Source organism: Mustela nivalis (genome assembly GCF_964662115.1).
Source record: "Mustela nivalis genome assembly, chromosome: 14".
NCBI classification, from domain to species: domain Eukaryota; kingdom Metazoa; phylum Chordata; class Mammalia; order Carnivora; family Mustelidae; genus Mustela; species Mustela nivalis.
Genome location: NC_139033.1, coordinates 19,413,982 through 19,435,393, shown reverse-complemented (window position 1 = coordinate 19,435,393; position 21,412 = coordinate 19,413,982). Strand labels below are relative to the sequence as shown.

At 50.9% G+C, this 21,412-nt stretch overlaps 1 protein-coding gene across 1 annotated transcript; it reads right to left on the bottom strand.

Moving 5' to 3' along the window:
* Positions 1-1,684: 1,684 nt before the first annotated feature.
* ZNF26 (zinc finger protein 26) lies at positions 1,685-21,412 on the bottom strand (the record flags this gene model as incomplete). The annotated part of the gene is made up of 5 exons (XM_082698175.1): positions 1,685-3,661; positions 8,703-8,798; positions 9,060-9,186; positions 20,738-20,790; positions 20,995-21,412. The coding sequence occupies 5 exons, from the start codon at positions 21,410-21,412 to the stop codon at positions 2,310-2,312; spliced, it is 2,046 nt and encodes a 681-aa protein (XP_082554301.1). The 3' UTR covers positions 1,685-2,309.

The window sequence follows — 21,412 nt, the reverse complement described above, 5'->3', positions numbered from 1 at the left end:
GTGGGTCATCCTTAAAGACAAAGGAAGAGCGACCCTGGGAGTAGAGCCACCTCCTCGGTCTCAGAGCGTGACGCATCTTCTCAAATTCCAGAGGCTTGTCTAGCATCCAGGCATGACGGGCATGGCCGCCACCCAGGTGGGCTCAGAGGACAAAGCACTGGGCCAAAGAGAATTATTCCCAGGCCTTAAAATCTAATGGAATTTGCCCCGTGAGGTTTTAACTTGCGTGGGACTCCCAACCGTTTTTCCTGATTTCTCCCTTTTAGGACAGGGTAGTCTATTTCATGTCTGCCTCATCATTGGATCTTGGAAGCAGGTAACGGTCTGGTTTCACACATTCTGAAACAGAGAGGAATACTGCCCCGACGCCGCGTGCCCCATCTCACCCACAACTGATGTAGATGGTACTGAGAGACTTCAGAGTTGACCCTTGGGTGAATTAAGACTTCCGGGGGAGTCGGGTGGGGAGAATGTATTCTGCATGTGAAAAGGACATGGAGGGGGTGGGGAGCAAGAAGGCAAACTTACACATTGGATTATGTCCTTCAAAAAAGATTAGGGACATCTGGGCGGCTCAGTGGGTTAAGCGTCTGCCTTCGGCTCAGGTCATGATCCAGGGTCCTGGGATCGAGCCCCGCATCTGGCTCCCTGCTCAGCGGGGGGCCTGCTTCTCCCTCTTCCTTTGCCCCTCCCCCTGCTCGTGCTCCCTCTCTCTCTTGCAAATGAATAAATCTTAAAAAAAATAATTATTAAAGAGTCTACTTTTTCTAGACCAATACAGGCTCCTATAAGGGATTAGCAAGCACATGAAGCGGTGGCTGAATTCAGCAACGTCACAGAAACTGCTCTTCCTTGCTGGGTGTTCAAGGCCTCAAGTCTGATTGTTGTGATTAAGAGCTAACAGGACGCAAGTAGCCATCGCATCTCCTGTCCCCGATTTCCTCATAAATTAACTCTCCTATGGCAACAGCAGCCCTCAGTGTTCCCAGAATCTGATGATCAGGAGCCACAAGGTTCTTGGTGGAAACGAGCAATAACACTTCACACTCTGGGCTAAAGTTTCCACACTGTAAACAAGAATCTGATTTTCTTCTTGCCTCAGGAAACAAGCCCTGTTTTGTGACTTACTCACTACTCCCAGCAGCAATTTACTAACTAAAGCCCTTCAGTGATATGAGATAGAAATTCACTCTCCTTAACTTGAGCAGAAAAAAACCATTTTTACTGAAGAGAGGCAGAAAATCAGATTCAAGGAGGGACCACACCCAGACTTAGTCTGGGAAACCAATCCAGCAGGACCTCTGAGCCGAGGCAAGAGTAAGTGAGGCCCACAGGTCCCCTCTGGTTCACAGGCTGAGTCAGAGACTCAGGATCGAGGAACGAGGCGCCCCGACCCGGCAGTGGGTCACCAGTAGCTGGCGGGACAGGCGCCGAGAGACACCAACCCGGGCACGCACACACCAGAGAGGCGCCCAGCCAGAGGAGACTAGGGAGCTCCCGCCAGTCAGCGGAGAACACACTCTGAAAGGCTAGAACAGTCTCTCCCTGCTCTTCACACAGCCCCGTGGTAACCGCCAGACCCACTCCCGCGACTGCCGAGTAAGTAAACTCATTTGGGGAGCAGATTCTTTCCATTTATTAAATGCCACATCACTTTAGTTGCTAAGAAATAAAGAGACAAAACTGATATTTAGCATTTAATATGGAGAATATTAGGGGATGTTATTCCATAAGCTACCAAATATATGTATGACAAGTTACATTAAAAAATAAAATACCAAAATTTTTAAAAATGCTATTCAGTGTGACTTAGGAAAGTCACAGTAAATGTCCTTTAACCTCCAGAATATGTTCCTTGATGTTTTCCTGACCACTGCTTTATTTACATATTAAAATAAAAAACAACTTTATACTCCATCCTGAAAAAACCTGGAGTGGTTTTTCAAGTAGCTTCAAATCTGGAATGTAACTCCCCACACATAACACATTTCCTATGGGAAAATGCTTTCCTGGTTTATTAAATTTGGGAAGTTTTAAATACGAATTCTCCGGATTTCATCTCTACCATGATGGCGCTGGCCTTCATAGTTGCTCCTCATTCCTTCGTTCTCATCTGCAGAGTCTCGTAGGACTTATTTCGAAAAGCTTCTGCCCCCACACTCCAAACACGATGGTCTCTCTCTGACTTGGCTGACAGGAGTGTATGTCTAGGACTTCCTGCTGCTGCATCCCATCTCCATTATCACCGGAAGTCCCCTGAGGGTCAACATCCGTGACAAAGTTGCTAACATCTCCTTCATTCTAATTTCTCACTTGTGAGTTTTTCGATGTATACGAAGCCCTGAGTTCCAACAGAAGGATTTCCCACATTCAGAGCATTTCCAAGGCTTCTCTCCTGTGTGAACTCTCTGATGCTCACTGAGGGACGACTTCTGAGTGAAGGCCTTCCCACATTCACCACACTTGAAAGGTTTTTCTCCTGAGTGAGTTTTCTGGTGGATCTGAAGCGACGCCTTCCTGGGATAGGCTTTCTCACATTCGCTGCACTCGTAGGGTTTCTCCGTCGAGTGAGTCCTCTGGTGTATGATGAGCTGGGATTTCCCACAAAAGGCTCTCTCACAGAAGCTACACTCGTACGGCCTCTCTCCCGTGTGCGTCCTCCTGTGTATGACGAGGTATGACTTGCTGCTGAAAGCCTTCCCACACTCGCCGCACCCGAACGGCTTCTCGCCCGCGTGCGCTCTCAGATGTGCGGTGAGCTGCTCCTTCCGGCCGAAGGCCTTCCCGCATTCGCCGCACTGGTAAGGATTGTTTCCCGTGTGGATTCCCTGGTGGACGACGAGCTGCGTCTTCATATTGAAGGCTTTCCCACAGTCGCTGCACTGATAGGGTTTCTCCCCCGTGTGCATTCGGATGTGAACCAGGAGGTAGGACTTACTCCTGAAGGCTTTCCCACACTCGCTGCATTTATGGGGCTTCACCCCCGTGTGCGTCCTCTGGTGTACGACGAATGGCGACTTCAAACTGAAGGCTTTCCCACACTCGCCACACTCGTAAGGTTTCACGCCCGTGTGGCTTCGCTGGTGTAAAAGCAGCTGTGATTTCCAGCTGTAGGCTTTCCCACACTCGCTGCAGCCGTAAGGCTTCCCTCCCGTGTGAACTTCCTGATGGACGATGAGCTGGGACCTGAAGGAGAAGACCTTCCCGCACTCCCCGCAGGAGTAGGGCTTTTCTCCCGTGTGCACCCGCTGGTGAGCGTTCAGGTTGGACTTGGCACTGAACGCCCTTTCACACTTGGTGCACTCGTAAGGCCTCTCTCCCGTGTGAATTCTGAGATGCACAATCAGCTGGGATCTACAACGAAAAGCCTTCCCACATTCGTTACACACACAGTTTTTTTCTATACTATGAGCTCTCTGATGCTTGAGAAAATAGGATTCTTCATATCCGTGGAACTTGTCAGGGTTTTTTCTCAGACAGCTTTTGGCTGAAGCTGAGCTTTGGGTCAGCCGTCTTCCATGTGTGCTATACTTATGGATTCTCTGTCCTGAAGGAACACGGGTTCTGCTCAGACGACGTCTTCCAAACGCAGCACAAGCGAAACTTCTCTCAACGTATTCAAACTCATCTTCATTTTCCTGGCACCATTCTTTCCAACCTTCTAGGAAAAATAAATATATATGCATATATATATTTTAATTGTCGATGTAGCTGATGTGGAATTAGAGAGCTACAGAACTGCCAAGTAATGAGCTTTTTTTTTCTAAATAACAGACCTCAGACACTGGTTCCAAAGAAATACTGGCCAAGCCCAGGCGTGCCATGTATCCGAGCTTTGGAGCATGCAGAACCGCGTCAAACAAAATCCCATTACGGAAATGGATGGCAAATTAACAGTGATCAAAAGCGGTTTTTAAAACAGAAGCTTAGGGCCACCCGGGGGGCCTCAGTGTGCTGAGCGCTGACTCTGGTTTTCAGCTCAGGTGAGTGGAGCCCACGTTGGGCTTGTGTTTGTGCTTGAGAGTCTCTCTCCCTCTGCTCCCTCCCACCCTCAACATCCCCACCATGCTCTCTCTCTAATAAAAAAAAAAAAGAAAAAGAGAAAAGAGAACAAGAGGCTTAAAAAACTTAGCCTAGGGGCACGTGGCGTGGTGGGGCTCAGTAGGTTAAGTGCCTGCCTTCAGCTCAGCTGAAGATCCAGGGGTCCTGGGATCAAGCCCCACATGGGGTCCCTGCTCAGCGGGAAGCCTGCTTCTTCCTCCCCCTCTGCATGCCGCTCCCCCTGCTTGTGCACTCTCTGTCAAATAAATAAATAAATCTTTAAAAAAATAAAAACAAAAAAAAAGAAGAAAAACTCAGCTTGCACTTAGGAGCCAATACCATTAATCTTGTATCTGAATGTTATTATTATTACAGCAGCTTACTCAAAAAGTGAATTCAGAGGATACAGGGTAACCAGCGTGTAACATTCGGATAGGTACAATGAGACATTAGAAGTAAGACTGAATAAGCCATAGGAAAATTAGGGGCAAGAGCATTCCAAACAGATGGAAAAGCACATAAAAAGTTCTTGAGAAGGGGGCGCCTGGGTGGCTCAGTGGGTTAAAGCCTCTGCCTTTGGCTCGGATCATGATCCCAGGGTCCTGGGATGGAGCCCCGCATCCTGCTCTCTACTCAGCAGGGAGCCTGCTTCCTCCTTTCTCTCTGCCTGCCTCTCCGCCTGCTTGTGATCTCTCTGTCAAATAAATAAAAGTAAAAATAATCTTTAATAAAAAGACAAAAGTTCTTGAGAAGGGAACACCTGTTTGGCACAGTTAAGAAACAGAAAAAACGGGACACCTCACTGGCTCAGTCAGTGCAGACTGCAGCCTGTGAGTCCTATTGTCAGGGTCATGAGTTCGAGCTCCACATTGGGTATGAAGCATACAAGTTTAAAAAAAGAAAAATATTGGGCACCTGGGTGGCTCAGTGGGTTAAGCCTCTGCCTTCGGCTCGGGTCATGATCTCAGGGTCCTGGGATCGAGTCCCGCATCGGGCTCTCTGCTCAGCGGGGAGCCTGCTTCCCTCTCTCTCTCTCTGCCTGCCTCTCTGTCTACTTGTGATCTCTCTCTATAAAATAAATAAATAAAATCTTTAAATAAATAAATAAATAAATGAAATCTTTAAAGAAAAATATTTTGAAAAAAGCCTGGGATAAATAAAACCCACTGAGTGAACAGAGTGAGGCAAGAACCAAATAGGCAGGCAACAAGTTTTCATCTTACCCAAAGAGTTTTAATTAGAGGACATCTTTATTCGTGTTGTGCTTTTCTAGTTTTTTTTTTTTTGTTTTTTTAAAGACTTTTAAAAATTTATTTATTTGACAAAGAAAGAGAGACAAGTAGGCAGAGACACAGGCAGAGGGAGAGGGAGAAGCAGGCTCCCCGCTGAGCAGAGAGCCCGAGGCGGGGCTCAATTCCACATCCCAGAGACCATGACCTGAGCCGAAGGTAGAGGCTTAACCCACTGAGCCACCCAGGCACCCCTTTTAGAGTTGTTTTTTTTTTTAAGATTTTATTTATTTATTTCTGAGAGAGAGAAAGAGAGCGCACACACACACGAGCAGGGGGGAGGGGCAGAGGGAGAAGCAGGGTCTTCACTGAACAGGGAGCCCAATGCGGGGGTCGATCCCAGGACCCTGAGATCATGACCTGAGTCGAAGGCAGAGGCTTTAACCCACTGAGTCACCCAGGCACCCCTCGTGTTGTGCTTTCTAAAGATGTCTGGCTGTTATGTAGAAAACGATTAGAAGAAGGGCTGAGAGACAGACAAGAAAGCCCTTACAGTAGTGCGGGAAGGTCCTAGCGGTTTGGATTAAATTCCGGAGCTGAGCGCATGTGGCACGCATCTGGAGAGAACCAAGGAAATCTAAAGGACTGGTGAAGGGTAAGGAGAGCGAAGGGGAGGCTTCAAGAACTCCAGATTTTAGGCTTGAGAAAGAGGAGGTGCTGTTCTCTGAAAGAGAAAATGTTTGGAGGAAAAATGAAGGACTTTATTTGGGATCTGGTACACTAGAGATCCCAGCAAATACCCAAATGGAGAAGAGACAGCACGTAGGCAGCAGACCGAAGTTCAGTGCTCAGGGAAAAGCAAGAGTCAACAACACGTAAAAGGTCTTAAACACCATGAAGGACGAGACCTTCCAGGGAAGGTGAGCAGAGGACACGTGTGGCCGCATAAGGATGAGCCCAACAGGAACATGATGCTGAGTGTGAGGCCCGCAGGGCACCAGGAAAGACGCACTCGTCAGAGGACAGCCTCATCGTGTCACTACAGCTGTCCTGGGGGGGCCACCAGGGGATCTCCTGCCTCCTGGGACCTCCCAATAAACCCTCTCTCCCCACTCATGTGGCAACAGTTCACACTATGGTTTGTGCCTCAAAGCAGGGCCTCTCAAGGACAGGGGTGAGAATACCAAGACCAGCGGCCAGAAGACTTCTCAGGCTTGAATATATGTTCAGACAACTTTCGGTCGTTGGTACTGGCTTCACAGAATTACTCAGAAAAAAAGAAGACAGACTGGAAGCTTGTTGGGTACTTTTTAAAAATAATTTATTTACTTGAGAAAGAGAGACAGAGATAGCAAGAGAGAGCATGAGTGGGCAGGCAGAGGGAGAAGCGGACGCCCCACTGAGCACAGAGCCCAAAGCCGGGTTTGATCCCAGGACCCTCAGATCACCACCTGAGACAAAGGCAGCCCCTCAATCGACTGAGCCGCCCAGGCATCCCCGCTTGTTAGGTTCTGAAGGAAACCTAAGCCTGGTGGGACAAGAGCCTATGATTCTGTAGCCCCAAACACGCCCAAATCTGCACCAACAGACGGGACCATCTCCCTGAGCATCACCTTATTCCTGGCCATGCAGGACAAAAAGAAAAGACTGGAGTGAAGAGGAAAGTATGCCAGTGTTAGGGCAGGAAGTCGTCTTTGACTTTCTTTGTGAAAGAGGAGAGTGTGCGATGGGCCGGTGAGGGCCGCTACCCGGCCTCCACCCCTCTGCAGAGGAGCTTCCGAGACGGCCTCTGAACCCTTCGCGCTACTGCAGGCAGAGCAGACCAGGGGTCTTGTAACCCCATGTCTCCACAGGTGGAGAGAAGGGCCTGCGGGCGGCACACTCCGAGGCAGGACTCACAGCGTGTGCCGCACAGCTACGGAACTTCCTCCTTCCGTGCACCAGGCCTGGCCGGTGACGACAGTCCCTGTGCTCCCCCAGGACCCCTTCCCGCCTCGTGGCCAGCTCAGGCGCCGGCAGGTCAGCTGTAAGACAACATGCCCGCAGGCTTCTGAGACCCCGTTGGGGACGGTGAAAGGGAGTGTGGGGAAAGAAACGGGACTTATCCCTGAGTCCACGGTGTCCGTGGGTGACGCCTGGCAGGGAGGAACCCCCAGGACAAAGGAAAAGAAAAGCAGAGCATCCGGGGTGAGAAAAAGGCGGCGTGAACCGCTGACAGCGCCAAGCGGCCTGCCCGGCTGCCGGAAGGAAGTCAGCTACGGCCGCACACACGCACGCGGAGCGGAGAGCGGGAGGCTCCCGCAGAACGCCCCGAGTGCAAGCGCAGAGCCGGGCCCCATCCCGGGACCCTGAGGTCATGACCTGAGCCGACATCAAGACTGAGCCACCAGGCGCTCCTGGCATCACTAAGCTTCTGAATTCGGCCGCTGTGCAGCGGCGTCCCGCGGGAGGCGACGGTCCCCTGAGACTATAAACTCCCGATTCCTTACTCCGGCTGAATCAGAACCGAAGACACGTTGCTTTCTCAGCGCGGCGACAGATGCTTAGGAAAATAAACGCGGCGGAACAGCTACGGAGAAGACCGAGAGCTCGAGCGCCCGCGCCCGAGAGAACAGCATCCAGTCGGGTGACACCGAGGGACAGGCGCTCCGAGGCCGGAACCGTGGCCAGGCCGCAGCGGTCCTAAGCCCCGCCGCAGCGCCGAGCCGGGAGCCGCGCGAGGAACCCGGGGAAGCCGGAGACGAAGAGCTCCTGGGAGCGAAGAGTGGGGCGGCCCGGGGCCCTGCGCGAGGAGCAGAGCGCCGAGGCCGAGGGCGCGGGGTGGACTGTGGGGTGGTGGTCACCGCGGGGCGGGGGAACGCTCGGCGGAAGAGCCGTCGGCGCACCGGCGGGAGGGCGGGCGATGCGGGAAGAGCGCCTCTGCGGGGGGCAGTCCCCGCGCAACAGGGGGGCGGGAACGCAGCGGGCGACGTCGCGACCCGGGGACGCGGGCTGGCTTTCCGAAGCGTCCGCGAAGAGCCCGAGAAAGCCAGAGTCTGACGTCGGTGGGAAGGAGGCAGCGCGGTCTGCGGCGTCGCCCCGCGGGAGGCAAGCGGGGTCGGTGGAAGGGACGGGGACAGCGCGAGCCACACGACGGCGGCGGCGACCAACTCCGGAGGCGCGGCCGGACGACGGCGCCCGTGACCTCGCGAAGGAAAGCAAGGAACCCCGAAGGGACATCCTGGCAGAGCGCGGGTCGCACGGGCGCGCCGTCCGCTCAGGCCGCGGAGAGGACAGCGCAGGCGTGGGCCGAGCCCGGTCCTCCCCTCCCCCGAGCAGCGGCCGGGCTCCGACCCCGCGGCCCGGGGTCCAAGGGCTGGGCGGCCGACCTTCCGCGCAGCCCTGCCGGAGCTCCACGCCCACAGCCCGGCTTCCTGGTCCCCGCGCACCCACCTGGACAGCTCGGACGGGAAACTCGGGCATTTATTATCCATGGCTCCTCTCCTTGCTCCAACTTGAAGATTAAATCGGGTTTGGTACCATGATACCCTGTTGGTGGAAAACCATAAAGGATGTGGGCCAGGCTGCTGGGCGCTACGGGACCCAGAACTACACGCTGAAACTGCTCGCTCGCACTTGGCGGAAGGACCGCGGTGAGGATGAGGGCCATACAGGCAGCCGGAGTCTTGGCTCTCTGACGCTCAAGCCCATAACCGTGAAGTACTCCGGAGACCTCGGGACAGACCAACAAAAGAACAAGGGTGCCAATTCGAAACGCGCAGCCTGACATCGCAGAGAAGCCGCACTTACCCAAAGACACCAGGTGGCTATAGTTCTCCAGGATCACGTCCCTGTACAGGTACTTCTGCGTCGAGTCCAGCAACTGCCACTCTTCCCAGGTGAACTCCATAGATATATCCTTGAATGACAATAATTCCTGGAATAATATACATCCCATTCAATCGGATACAATCACAATCACGTTAGGTGACACGGAACAGATGTACAGTAACTGAGAAAGGAGAAATGTTCCTCCGGAATGGCTCCTGTGCCCAGGTCAGCACTGACTTCCAGAATGAAAACAAAACAAAACAAAAACCAGCGCACCTGGGTGGCTCAGTCAGTTAAGCACCTGCCCTTGGCTCAGGTCACGATCACAGAACCCTGGGATGAGCCCTCTGCTGGGCTCCCTGCTCAGCCTGGAGCTGGCCTCTCCCTCTTCCCCGCCCCTCCCCTGCTCATTCTCTCACTCACTCGCTCTTTAAAGGGAAAAACTTCTGAGCTTCCATGTGCCACATATTGTTTTTGGTCCTGAAGACTTCAGGATGAACACAACCAACTTCTGCCCTCAAGAAGCTTCCAGTCTTGGGACGCCTGGGTGGCTCAGTTGGTTGAGCATCTGCCTTCGGCTCAGGTGGTGATCTCGGGGTCCTGGGATGGAGCCCCATGTCAGGCTCCCTGTTCAGTGGGGAGTCTGGTTCTCTCTCCCCTGCCCCTCCCCATGCTCTTGTTCATGGAACCTCTCAGAAAATAGAACAGAATGGAATAAGAAGAAAAGAAGCTTCCAGTCTTATAGAGGGAAACAAACAACTATACACGGAGACAAAACAGGTGTTGCAAGTCTTTGATTAAGAAAAAAACTATCGGGGCGCCTGGGTGGCTCAGTGGGTTAAGCCGCTGCCTTCGGCTCAGGTCATGATCTCGGGGTCCTGGGATCGAGTCCCGCATCGGGCTCTCTGCTCAGCAGGGAGCCTGCTTCCCTGTCTCTCTCTCTGCCTGCCTCTCCATCTACTTGTGATTTCTCTCTGTCAAATAAATAAATAAAATCTTTAAAAAAAAAAAAAACTATCTTGGGGCGCCTGGGTGACTCAGTGGGTTAAGCCTCTGCCTTCAGCTCAGATCATGATCTCAGGGCCCTGGAATCAAGCCCTGCATCGGGCTCTCTGCTCAGTGGGGAGCCTGCTTCCTCCTCTCTCTCTCTGCCTGCCTCTCTGCCTACTTGTGATCTCTGACTGTCAAATAAATAAATAAATAAAATCTTCTTTAAAATTTTAGAAAAAAATTATCCAGGATATATTTTGCCCAGAAATGGAGAGAACAATTCTAAACACATGGGAAGGTGTGACTCTCTGAACTGTCATCTTGACAGGTGCTCAACCCATCTTGAGTCTTACACAGAGTGAGAACTTGGCACGATTAGAAAAAAAAATAAATTGGGTGCCTGGGTGGCTCAGTGGTTTAAGCCCCTGCCTTCGGCTCAGGTCATGATTTCAGGGTCCTGGGATCGAGTCCCACATCAGGCTCTCTGCTCAGTGGGGAGCCTGCTTCTCCCCATCTCTCTCTATCTCTCTGCCTACTTGTGATCTCTGTCTGTCAAATAAATAAATAAATAAATATTTTAAAAAAGAGGGTTGCCTGGGTGGCTCGGTGGGTTAAAGCCTCTGTCTTCAGCTCAGGTCATGATCTTGGGGTCCTGGGATCGAGTCCCGCATCGGGCTCTCTGCTCAGCAGGGAGCCTGCTTCCCCTTCTCTCTCTGCCTGCCTTTCTGCCTACTTGTGATCTCTCTGTCAAATAAATAAATAAAATCTTAAAAAAAAAAAAAGAAAGAAAGAAAAAAGAAAAAATAAATAAATAAAGGCCAAACAGATAAACTCCTAGCCTTCTTTCGAGAAAATAAGGGGCCCATTACCCATTGCTGAGGTCGACCAGGGCTCACTCCCGCACAGACCCTGAGCCGGGACCAGTGCTACAGAGCTGCAGATGCCAGAGAGAGGGCGGGCCAGGCGCAGCAGTCCCTACCTCGAGTTGTGGGGCAGTTCTGTCTGTTCAACCTCTCAGTGAGGCTCCCGACAGCTCTGTGAACCTCCCAAAATGCTTGTAGTAAGTTCCTCTCCAGGGACCGAAAGAAACTCCCAACAAGCTACAGGTCCTCACGAGATCATTCAACAAGCATTTCTGAGGCACCGCCCATGGGCCAGGATTGTTCCACGTGCTGGGGGCTCAGCCATGGACACGGTCCCTGGACTTGGTGCGTTTCTGTCCTTGCAGGGGGAGGTGACAGTAAACACATAACCACCCAACAAGCAGGTGGTGACAGCACTCTACCAAGACTCAGGCAGGGTAAGGGGAGAGAGCCCAGGCAGGCAGGTGCAGGCGGATGGAGTGATCAAGAAGTGCTCTGGTAAGGGACTACCTGGGTAAAAACCCAACCGATGGGAGAATGATACCAAGGTTTGTGCAGAAGAGCCTTCCAGGAGGCATGAAAACTAAGGCCCAGGCCTTCGGGGCTCACAGCGTATGGTAAGGACTTGAGATTTCACTCCAAGTGAGGACAGGCCACCCCAAGGCCTCCAGCTCTGATTCCCACCCAAGGTCATTCCGACTGCTGTGGAGAACGGACGGTCCTGGATCTGGGGGCGACGGAGGCAGCTGGAGCCAGGGTGGGAAAACTGGAGTGATACGCAGTGGCTGGACTGCGGGCATCAGGTGAAGACAGAGCAGACAACATCTGACCGGAGATGACCGGCACACGGAGATGGACGTTGAGGAGGACAGCAAGGGTCCAGCCAAGTAAGACGCTGCCCTTTACCAAGGACGGGTGCCGGAGGGATGAGAAACGAGCGGAGTGAGGGCTGCAGAAGCAGCTGGACAGAAGTCCCTGAAGCAGGCCACTGGGGGAAGGGAGGGAACATGCGGGACAGCCATCTGGGTGTCCACTGAGCCCACAGTCAGGAGGAAGTGGTCTGTGTTCAGGGATTTCAGTAAACCAGGAATCTGGTATCTGTTACCCTCTGGGAACTTCTGAAGATGGAGGCTTCTGGAACATTCTGTAAAGGCAGCTGAGAAGTGAAGTAGAGATTCCTGAACTTAAGCACCCCTGATGGGCTCCTGACGCGACGGCACTGGCTGCAGACAGAGAGACCCAGGAGGGAAGAGACAGTGAGTGCAGCTCTGGGGGAGTCTGCCGAGGTAAGTGAGAGAATTATTCACGACATGGCCAAATAGCGTAAGGTCATGTCTCACGCCCTAAGCAACCGCCTGGTGCTGAGCACCACCCACCTGACAAGAGGAGCTTCTCTGGTCTAAGCACTGGGCTTCCCAACCCAGGAGGAGCCCCCACAGGACGTGAGAATGAAGGGACAAGCTCCCCATCTCTCCTCTGCAGCCTGCGTGGGGAAGAAGAGGAGGAGGAATTAAGAGTGTGGACTGGAGGCCCAAAGCCCAAAAGTGACCAGAACCTCATGAGTGCTCACTAAGACAACCCCAGTGGCCAAGGAACGGCAGAGTGGACAGCACGTCTGAGGCCATGTTGTAGGGAAACGAGGCTGTGGCTTCCTGCATTCCGATCCCGCCCAGGCCACGCGTCAAATCAGCGACTTTTCAGCGGAGGAGAAACACGATCACACCATGTGATCGTGTAAAAGCTTCAGGCAGATGCCACGAGAGTGAACATAGACCAAAGCGGCTGAGCAGGGACACAGGATGGAAGACAGTGAGGAAACTGCGAGGCTTAGTTTAAGCTTTTTACTGGATTGTGAACTTGATAAGCACAAAAATAAAATATAGAGACACCATTAAAAAATTTTTATTGGTCAAGAATGGTAAAGACGTGAAGAAATTAGAAATAGAAAACTATTAATAGCATTGCTGAGAGAATCCATAAGTCTAAGATAAAGATTTTTAAACACATGAGATTATAACACAGAGGCAGTTCTACTGTATGCAGCCAAGAACCACCCCGCGCGAAGTCACACGGCAAACCCGCAGGGAATCGGGGAGAATGGGGATGGGGCACGACACCTCTGTCAGCAACACGTAAGAAAGAACACCAGGAACCTATCAAACATAGTAGCAGTTTCCCATGTTAACTGTTTAAGAAATAATAAAATGACAAGATACCGCTTTACCTTGGAAAAGACCTGGTGTTTGGACATAAGAGGGGCTGCAGCTGATCATAAAGTGGTGGAAAGAGGGCTGTGTGAAGCCAGACAGAAGGCTCACACTGTTCCCTACCAAATCCATGGTGCTGAATTCACGTTTTTAAAGCAAACATGGTGGCAGACCTGAAGATATTTGTGCCAGGAGCGCCTGGGTGGCCCAATGGGGTAAGCCTCTGCCTTTGGCTCGGGTTATGATCTCAGGGTCCTGGGATCGACCCCCGCATCGGGCTCTCTGCTCGGCGGAGAGCCTGCTTCCTCCTCTCTCCCTCTCTGCCTGCCTCTCTGCCTGCTTGTGATCTATCTCTGTCAAATAAATACATAAAATCTTAAAAATAAAAAACCAAAATTTATTCCAACAAATTTTAAAACTTAGAAGAAATAGAAATTCTTTAAGAAAGTAGAAAGGGGGGCGCCTGGGTGGCTCAGTGGGTTAAGCCGCTGCCTTCGGCTCAGGTCATGATCTCAGAGTCCTGGGATCGAGTCCCGCATCGGGCTCTCTGCTCAGCGGGGAGCCTGCTTCCTTCTCTCTCTCTCTGCCTGCCTCTCAGTGTACTTGTAATTTCTCTCTGTCAAATAAATAAATAAAATCTTTAAAAAAAAAAAATCTTTAAAGAAAGTAGAAAGAACCCAAGTTGGCCCAGAAGGAAGTAAAAAAAGCAAGACTGACTAATCCATGATGAGAAAGCAAACAGAAGTACAACCGAAGGGACACCCTCCGGTCCAGAGAGGCCGCGCGCCCACACTGCACCTGACAGTAAGTTCTACCGACATCGCAGGGACATCAAATTCCCATCATGTCTCCCCCGACGAGGTGCCCAGAAGCCACAGGATGCCCTACGGCGCATGGCACAGACTTGCACAACCTCCCAGACAAACCAGGCAACTACAGCACGAACTGCGGTCTTACTCATTTACCATTAACTTTGATCAAATTATCTGGATAAAAATACTGAGTACAAGCCCTGCACACACATACGGAGCAAACTGTGACAAAAAAATTTCTCTAAAAAATTAAAGCATGATCCAAAATTAACAACAACAAAAACACAAAAAAACCCATCTATGAAATAAGCCACATCAGTGCGCAGCAGAGAACAGCCAACCAGTTATCTCATTGGATGAAACAAAGCAATGCGGTGAAACTCAACCCTTCTAAAAACCCCAGCTCTTCCCAGGTGAGTCAAGTGCTGGGTGTTTCTGTCACTGGGGCATCTGTCCAGCCTGAGAACAGGCAGGGGAGCCTCTGATGCCCCAAGGACAGCGGGCTTTCCTTCGGGTGCGTGTGGGGAGGCTGGTGAGCACAGGAGCTGGGCTGGCCTGGCGGACGGATTCTCCCAGTCTCAAGGCACTGAGGGTGCAAAGAACTGTATAGAGGAGCCTGCAGTCACCGTCCCCACCCTTACCGCTGAGACCGCAGATGGAGGCACCACAATAAAGTGGCACCCTGGCGCCTGTTTGACGACATCATCAGTCATCTCCCTATCTGCATGGCAGAGGAAAGGGGAAACACTCTGGTGGAAGGGAACACTGAGCTTTGGTCTCTGTGGCTGTACCAACATAGGCATAAAATAGAAACTTGTGAGACATGTGAAGAGGCAAGAAAACAAGACTGAGAAATCCAAGGAAAAAGCACACAACACAGACTCACAGATGACCCAGAAGTTAGCAGACACACTAGAAACAACTGTCATAAGACTTAGTATTACAAATACTTAAAAGTATAGAAGTACACAATAGATTGAAAGGAAACTAGAAATTTATTTTTAAAAACCCAAGGAGACACTGAGAAATAAAGACTGGATTTCATATTAAGCGAGCCCCAGCATGACGGCTGAGTACAGGACACCCATCCTTGGGAAGATGCTCCAAGAGAAGGGGACAAACCACCGCTGGCCTGTGCTGACGGGGCACAGAGCCGTTTCAGCGCATCGGGAAAGTGTCTGGTCGTGTTCACCGAACTTAAACACACACACACGCATCACTCCTAGACATACGCCAAGTCTGTGGCCTTGGGAATGTCTGGCACTGAGACTTCTGTGCCGGTCACGTGGGGACAGAGCTGCTGGGGCTCTCCGAACGGGCAGAGGCCAAGGACGCTGCTCAGCGTCCTGCGATGTACAAGACAATCCTCCACAGCAAAGAGTAACTCAGTCCACAACGTCAACAGTGCTGAGGCCAAGAAGTCCTGGTGTTTGCCCAACAGAAACAAGAACTGATGTCCCTCAAAAGTCGTGTACAAAAAAAAATGTCGTGTACAAAAAAAAAGTCGTGTACAAAATGTTTACACCAGTGTTACTCATAACAGCCATTAACCGGACGCAGCCCAATCCTGGGGTTGACTGCGTCTGTGCCAACACCAGAATACAGATAAATTGCAATAAAACAGAGTCTATTATACAACTTGGACGTCAGTCACAAACTATGCTAAGAGAAGCCAGATACTTTACTGTAAAATTCCAATTATGTTAAGTTAAAAAGGCAAAATTAGTGATGTTGCAACAGGAGTAAAAAAGTATAAATAAAGCAGTGAGGCCTGGGGGTGGGGGGAGTGGCGACAGGGAGAGAAATGGAACCTGCTAGACCACTGGAATTCTTGACATTGATCTGCCTTCAACACACGCTCCGATTCTGTGGTGTGGGAGAATATTTGGTCATTCAGATGTCCAAAACGTTTCTTGTATGTATTCGGTCTTCATCCACAGTTTTCTGGTTCAGAGCTCCTAAAACCCTTGGAATTCCCTAAGTGTGATCACGGTATCTTTTGTTATGTTAATGATGCAACCTCTGGAAAGCCCCAAGAGGTACCCGACCAAAGGGCAGCTGGTTCCCAACAGAGTGTCCCCCATCTCTGGGTACACAGTGACAGAATGAAGCTGAATTCTCAGACAACCTGCTGGTGTCCAAGAACTGCGTGATGCTGTGTGTAGGGAAACTGCACCCCCAACCCTCTTGCTGGAATTGGGTCCAGGAACCTAAAAGAATATAAACACTCTACTTAAGGTTTATGCATTTTACTATTTTTTAGAACTCAATTAAGTTTTTAAAAAGCCAAAAGAAGCTACAAATGGATATATATGTAAAAAATCGTCACAGATACAACTACAAATGTATTTTTTTGCATGGGGAAAAACAGAAACAACGTTACATAGTCTGAAACCCATTTATGTAATAACCCAAACAAACCAAACATTTTAAGGATATAAACTGCTGTAGGGGCACCTGGGTGGCTCAGTGAGTTAAGCCTATGCTTTGGGGTCAGGTCGTGGTCTTCGGGTCCTGGGATCAAGTCCCACATCAAGCTCTCTGCTTGGCAGGGAGCCTGCTTCTCTCTATCTGCCTCTCTGCCCACTTGTGATCTCTCTCTCTCTCTGTCAAATAAATAAATAAATAAAAATCTTAAAAAAAAAAAAAAAGACTTAACTGTGTTCTAAGAGAATGCAGAAAAGTATCATATATGTCACCAAAAATTAAAAGAGATAGGAATATATCCATACATGTGCAGAGCTGTTCATGGTTTCAAAGTCTGTAACAGTGACAAGATCAACAACCTAAATTTCCACCAACAAAAGAATACCTAAATAAGAATATGGTACATTCATCTTACAGAGACATTTTCAAACTGTAGAATAATTATATACAGAATGATGCAATTCATAAAAACAAAACTTTTCCGGGGCACCTGGGTGGCTCAGTGGGTTAAAGCATCTGCCTTCAGCTCAGGTCATGATCTCGGGGTCCAGGATTGAGCCCCGCGTCAGGCTCTCTGCTCAGCCGGGAGCATGCTTCCTCCTTTCTCTCTGCCTGCCTCTCTACCTACATGTGATCTCTCTCTCTGTCAAATAGATAAACAAAACCTTAAAAGAAAATTATAAAAATAAACTTTTCCAATGTTTAATTAAGCACACCTAAAATTCCACACATCACTATATTATTCATAAATAATTTTAATTAGTTATTTTTAAAAATTTAAATGTATTTGTGTCTCAAAAGAATACAAAATTTCAGCAGATCAAAAGCTGAGGCCTGAGAGCAGGAAGCATGAAGCCCTAGTGGTTACCAGCTGTGGGACCCAGGAGGCGAGTCCACAGGCTTAAATGCCCATCAGTGGAGGATCATAAAATGGAGCTATTATAAAAGGAAACGCCCATCTATACGTATTGCCATAAAGAAACTAAAATAAATGTAAAAGAAATGGCAAACTACACAATTCATAGAAGAGAACGAAACATGAAATCTTATTTCCTGTAGAAACAATCTGGACAGAAACCCCCAAGCTACTGACTACCTCTTTTCCAAACTTTTAAGTTTTTTTAAACTTTAAGCAGGCTCCATGCCAATTTGGGGCTCATAACCCTGAGATCGGGAGCCTGCTACTGATATTAGAGGAAGGAAATGATAACCAAATGGCTTTGGCTGCGTTACTTAGAATCCCGTTTTCTGAAAGGAGGCCATTAACAGTTTTTATATTAAAGAGGAAAAGCAATAAGGCCATCTCCATACTAAGAGGCAAAACAGCCACCAGGGTACACGATCATACATGCAAAACGTAGAGAAAGACAATGGGAAAGTTCCATCAGAAACCATGGCTGGCGATCTTTTCTGGGGAGCAGAACAGGGGGTGTGACACGGACACGGACACATTCTGTCGATAAAAGTGAGAGGGACGGGAAAGAGAGGAGGAGGAAGAAGAGAAGAAACGGAGGGAGGGAGGGAGCGCTGGGGAGAGAGCGTGCGTGCGGCGCGTGCGCGAGAGCGGGCCGGCAGAGATGAGGCGATGCAGGCTGGAACAATGAACAAGGGAGGAAGGTTAGAGCGGAATGTGCGCGCACGCACACGCGCGCACACACACACACACAGGTTAGAGCGGAATGTGCGCGCGCACACACGCACACACACAACACACAGAGAGTGATAAAGCGAATATGCTAAAATGTTGACAATTCTGGGTAAAGAGGTTTTTTATACCACAGTGCACAGGAGTAATTTTTTTTTTTAAAGACTCCATTGGTTCACCCATCATTTGACACAGAGAGCGCACAGGCAGGGCGAGGGGCAGAGAGCCTGATGTGGGGCTCAATGCCAGGAACCCAGGACCACGACCCAAGCCAAAGGCAGACACATAATGAAATGAGCCACCCAGGTACCGCTGCACAAGAGTTTTTTATACCATTCTTGTGATTTCCCTAGTTTCAAAATTCTTTCGAGATGAAGTCAAATTAAAAACTCCTAGGGCCTTCCAGTATGAGCCTTCCCCTACTTCAAGGGCTCTGCTGGTCTGGCCCGGCTGCCGGGCCCTCCCTCTCCACTCCCGCCACAGGCTTTCTCTCCGCGAGAGGCGGCTGCAGCTTGCTTGGAATACAACCCTAGAAATAAGAGTCTGGAAGGCTCCCTCCGCCACCACCCCCAGCATCCCATGATCGTCAAGTCGTCACTCAGGTGCTAAGTAAATGTCGCCTCAAGCAAGGGTGCCAATCTAAGCAAAGCAGCCACTCAGTCGCTCTCTTCCCCGAGCTTCAACACTCACGTCTCTGTCTGTTTACGATGCTCCTCTGGTATGTCTGACCATCTCCCATACCCAGCATGGGGTCATGGACCCTGTCAATCTTGTCCGTCCCAACATGCCCTAGAAAAATTACCTGGTGTAATAATCAATTAACGTTTGTTAAATTAACATGTGCACTCAAAAACAAGGAAACGCTATTCACATTAAAATGTAAGAGGCATAGGGCCACCGGCGTGGCTCAGTCGGTTAAGCGTCTGCCCGTGGCACAGGTCGTGATCCCACAGTCCTGGGATTCAGCCCAGGGTCGGGCTCACTGTTCAGTAAGGAGCCTGCTTCTCCCTCTCCCACTGCCTGCTGCTCCCCTAGCTTGTTCTCTATCAAAAAAAGTATTTTTTAAAAACAAAATGTAAGCGGCATTAAGAGCGCAACTCTGAAGATACTGCCTTGTTTGAATCCTAGCTCTGCAACCCTAGTCTCCTCGGATCCTTTACGAATTTGGGGTCATGGTCAGGCTTCCCAGTTTCGTCACCTGTAAAGTGGGGACATACTTGCCCCATAAGGTCATGAGACTTTAACAACTTCATACACATGAAATGCCTAGCTAAGGATGGTACCCACTAATACTATCCAACAGTTTTAAAGTCTTCGTTTAGTCTGTTTACTTACTTATTCTTCATGAGGTATGACTCTGCTCACTTCCTTCATCTTTATTTATTGCTACTGTAAATACAATGTTTTCTCTCACTGTATTTTTTATATGGTTTTAAGAATAAAAATATCCAAAAAAAAGAATAAAAATATCCCAGGGCACCTGGCCAGCTCAGTTGTTAGAGCATGCCACTCTTCATCTCGGGATTGTAAATTCGAGTCCCACACTGAGCATAGAGATTACTTAAGAAAAGAAAATAATGAAAAGACTCTTCATTTTAAGGTTAATTATCTGACTCATGTCACTCTGTGAACTGCCTTGTTCTGGCACCCATACTCTTCTTGTCACACCTGAAGCATCATACCACCTAAAAAATGTCTTTACTGTCACTAATCATTTCTTTACATTCCACCGTCCACAGCCTTATGCAATCCAGTTTGCAACAACACCATCACCTCTCAGGAAGTGACCATTCCGGCATTCTTTCTGGTACGGAAAAATTGCTTAAAACATAAATATGCAAAGCACCGGGGCGGCTCAATCCTTAAGTGCCTGCGGTGGACGCAGGTCATGATCTCGGGGTCCTGGGATTGCGTGCCAAGTGGGGAATCCCCTGCTCGGCAGGGAGTCTGCCTCTCCTTCCCTCTCTGCCTCGGCCCCTGCTAGCATGCGCTCTTTCACTTGCTCTAATAAATAAAATCTTAAAAAAAAAAAAAAAAAAAAGACTTATAAATACCCAAGTCCAAGAAATACTGTTTGTCTCATGAAATAATTCCCTGAGGGATTTCATGTCACGGCTTTTATGAAGTTCCCTTTTCTCAAGTTTGCAGGGAAAAGCCACTCTCCACACTTACACCTCTCTTGCACCCCGGGCCGTGCGCACCGCGTCGTTCCTTGTCTTTGCCACAAACCCTCCACTTCTCAGAGCTCTATTCCCTCGCGTAGGGACCTTTAATCTGGGTATTTGCAGGTGAGAACTCCCACCTGAGCTGCAGACTCGGTGCAGGTGCCGCAAAGCCAACGCCTACACAGCTGCACCCTTGTCCTGGGCGCCTCTCCTAACAGTGCTCCCGGGGGGTGCATCGGCACCCGTGCAAGAGGTCGGGAGCGCAGCCATCCCCTGCTGACCCCGCCCCCGCTGGCACAGCCCCGCCGGTCCACAGCCCGCCCCCGCTCCAGAACTGCTCCTTCCTGCTTCCTAACAAGGGCCCTCCCTATCCTCAGGGTTCAGGGTCCGCGGCGGGTGCAGAAACCAGGGGCGTTTCTGGAGATCAGAGACCGGGAAGGAAGCGGGGGGAGGGCACGCGAGTTCGGGCGCGGCGGCGACGGTGCAGAGACGGCGGTGCCGGCCCGCAGCGCCCCGTCAGCGTTTAAAGACGAGAGCACCCCACTTACCCAACACGACGCTGTCCGGAACGTGCCGGCCATCCCGCGCTGTTCCCTGCAGGCTGCGGAGCAGAGGACCGAACCGTGAGGGTCTCCCTGCGGGCCTCATCCGCGCCCACCCACGGGGGACCTCCCGCCCCACGGACGGAGGGCCCGGGCGGAGTCCCTCACAGGGACACGGCCTCCGCGCCTGGACACGAGCAGTCGGAGCGGCCCGACACGGAGACCCCGAGTCCAGGCTGGCCCCGAACACGCCCCAGACCTACCGTGGGGGCTCAGCCGGCCAAGCTGCTGGTCTGCACAGGACGCTCCGGGCGGGGGCTCACTCTGTCCCTCCGCCCGGTCCGCAGCCACAGAAATTCCGAAGTCCCCGGGCCCGCTCCGGCCCACGAACGCCCAGGCGGAAACAGCCCTGGAGGCGCGCACCCCACTACCGCGGAGGGTGCGGCGCAGAGGAAGTGCGTCATGCGCCGAGGCAGCCGGGGGACGGCGCCCAAAGAAAACTACACCTCCCAGAATCCTCTGCGCAGGGGCCTGCGGCTCGCGGGGATTCCCGGGAAGGCTGACCTGCACAGACGCGCGGAGACTCGAGGGACCCACAGCTGGGGGCCAGGCGCCGCACGCGGCCTCTCGTCCCCTCCGTCGGGCCTCGCCGCACTCCAGCCGCAGTGCCAGGGCGAACAT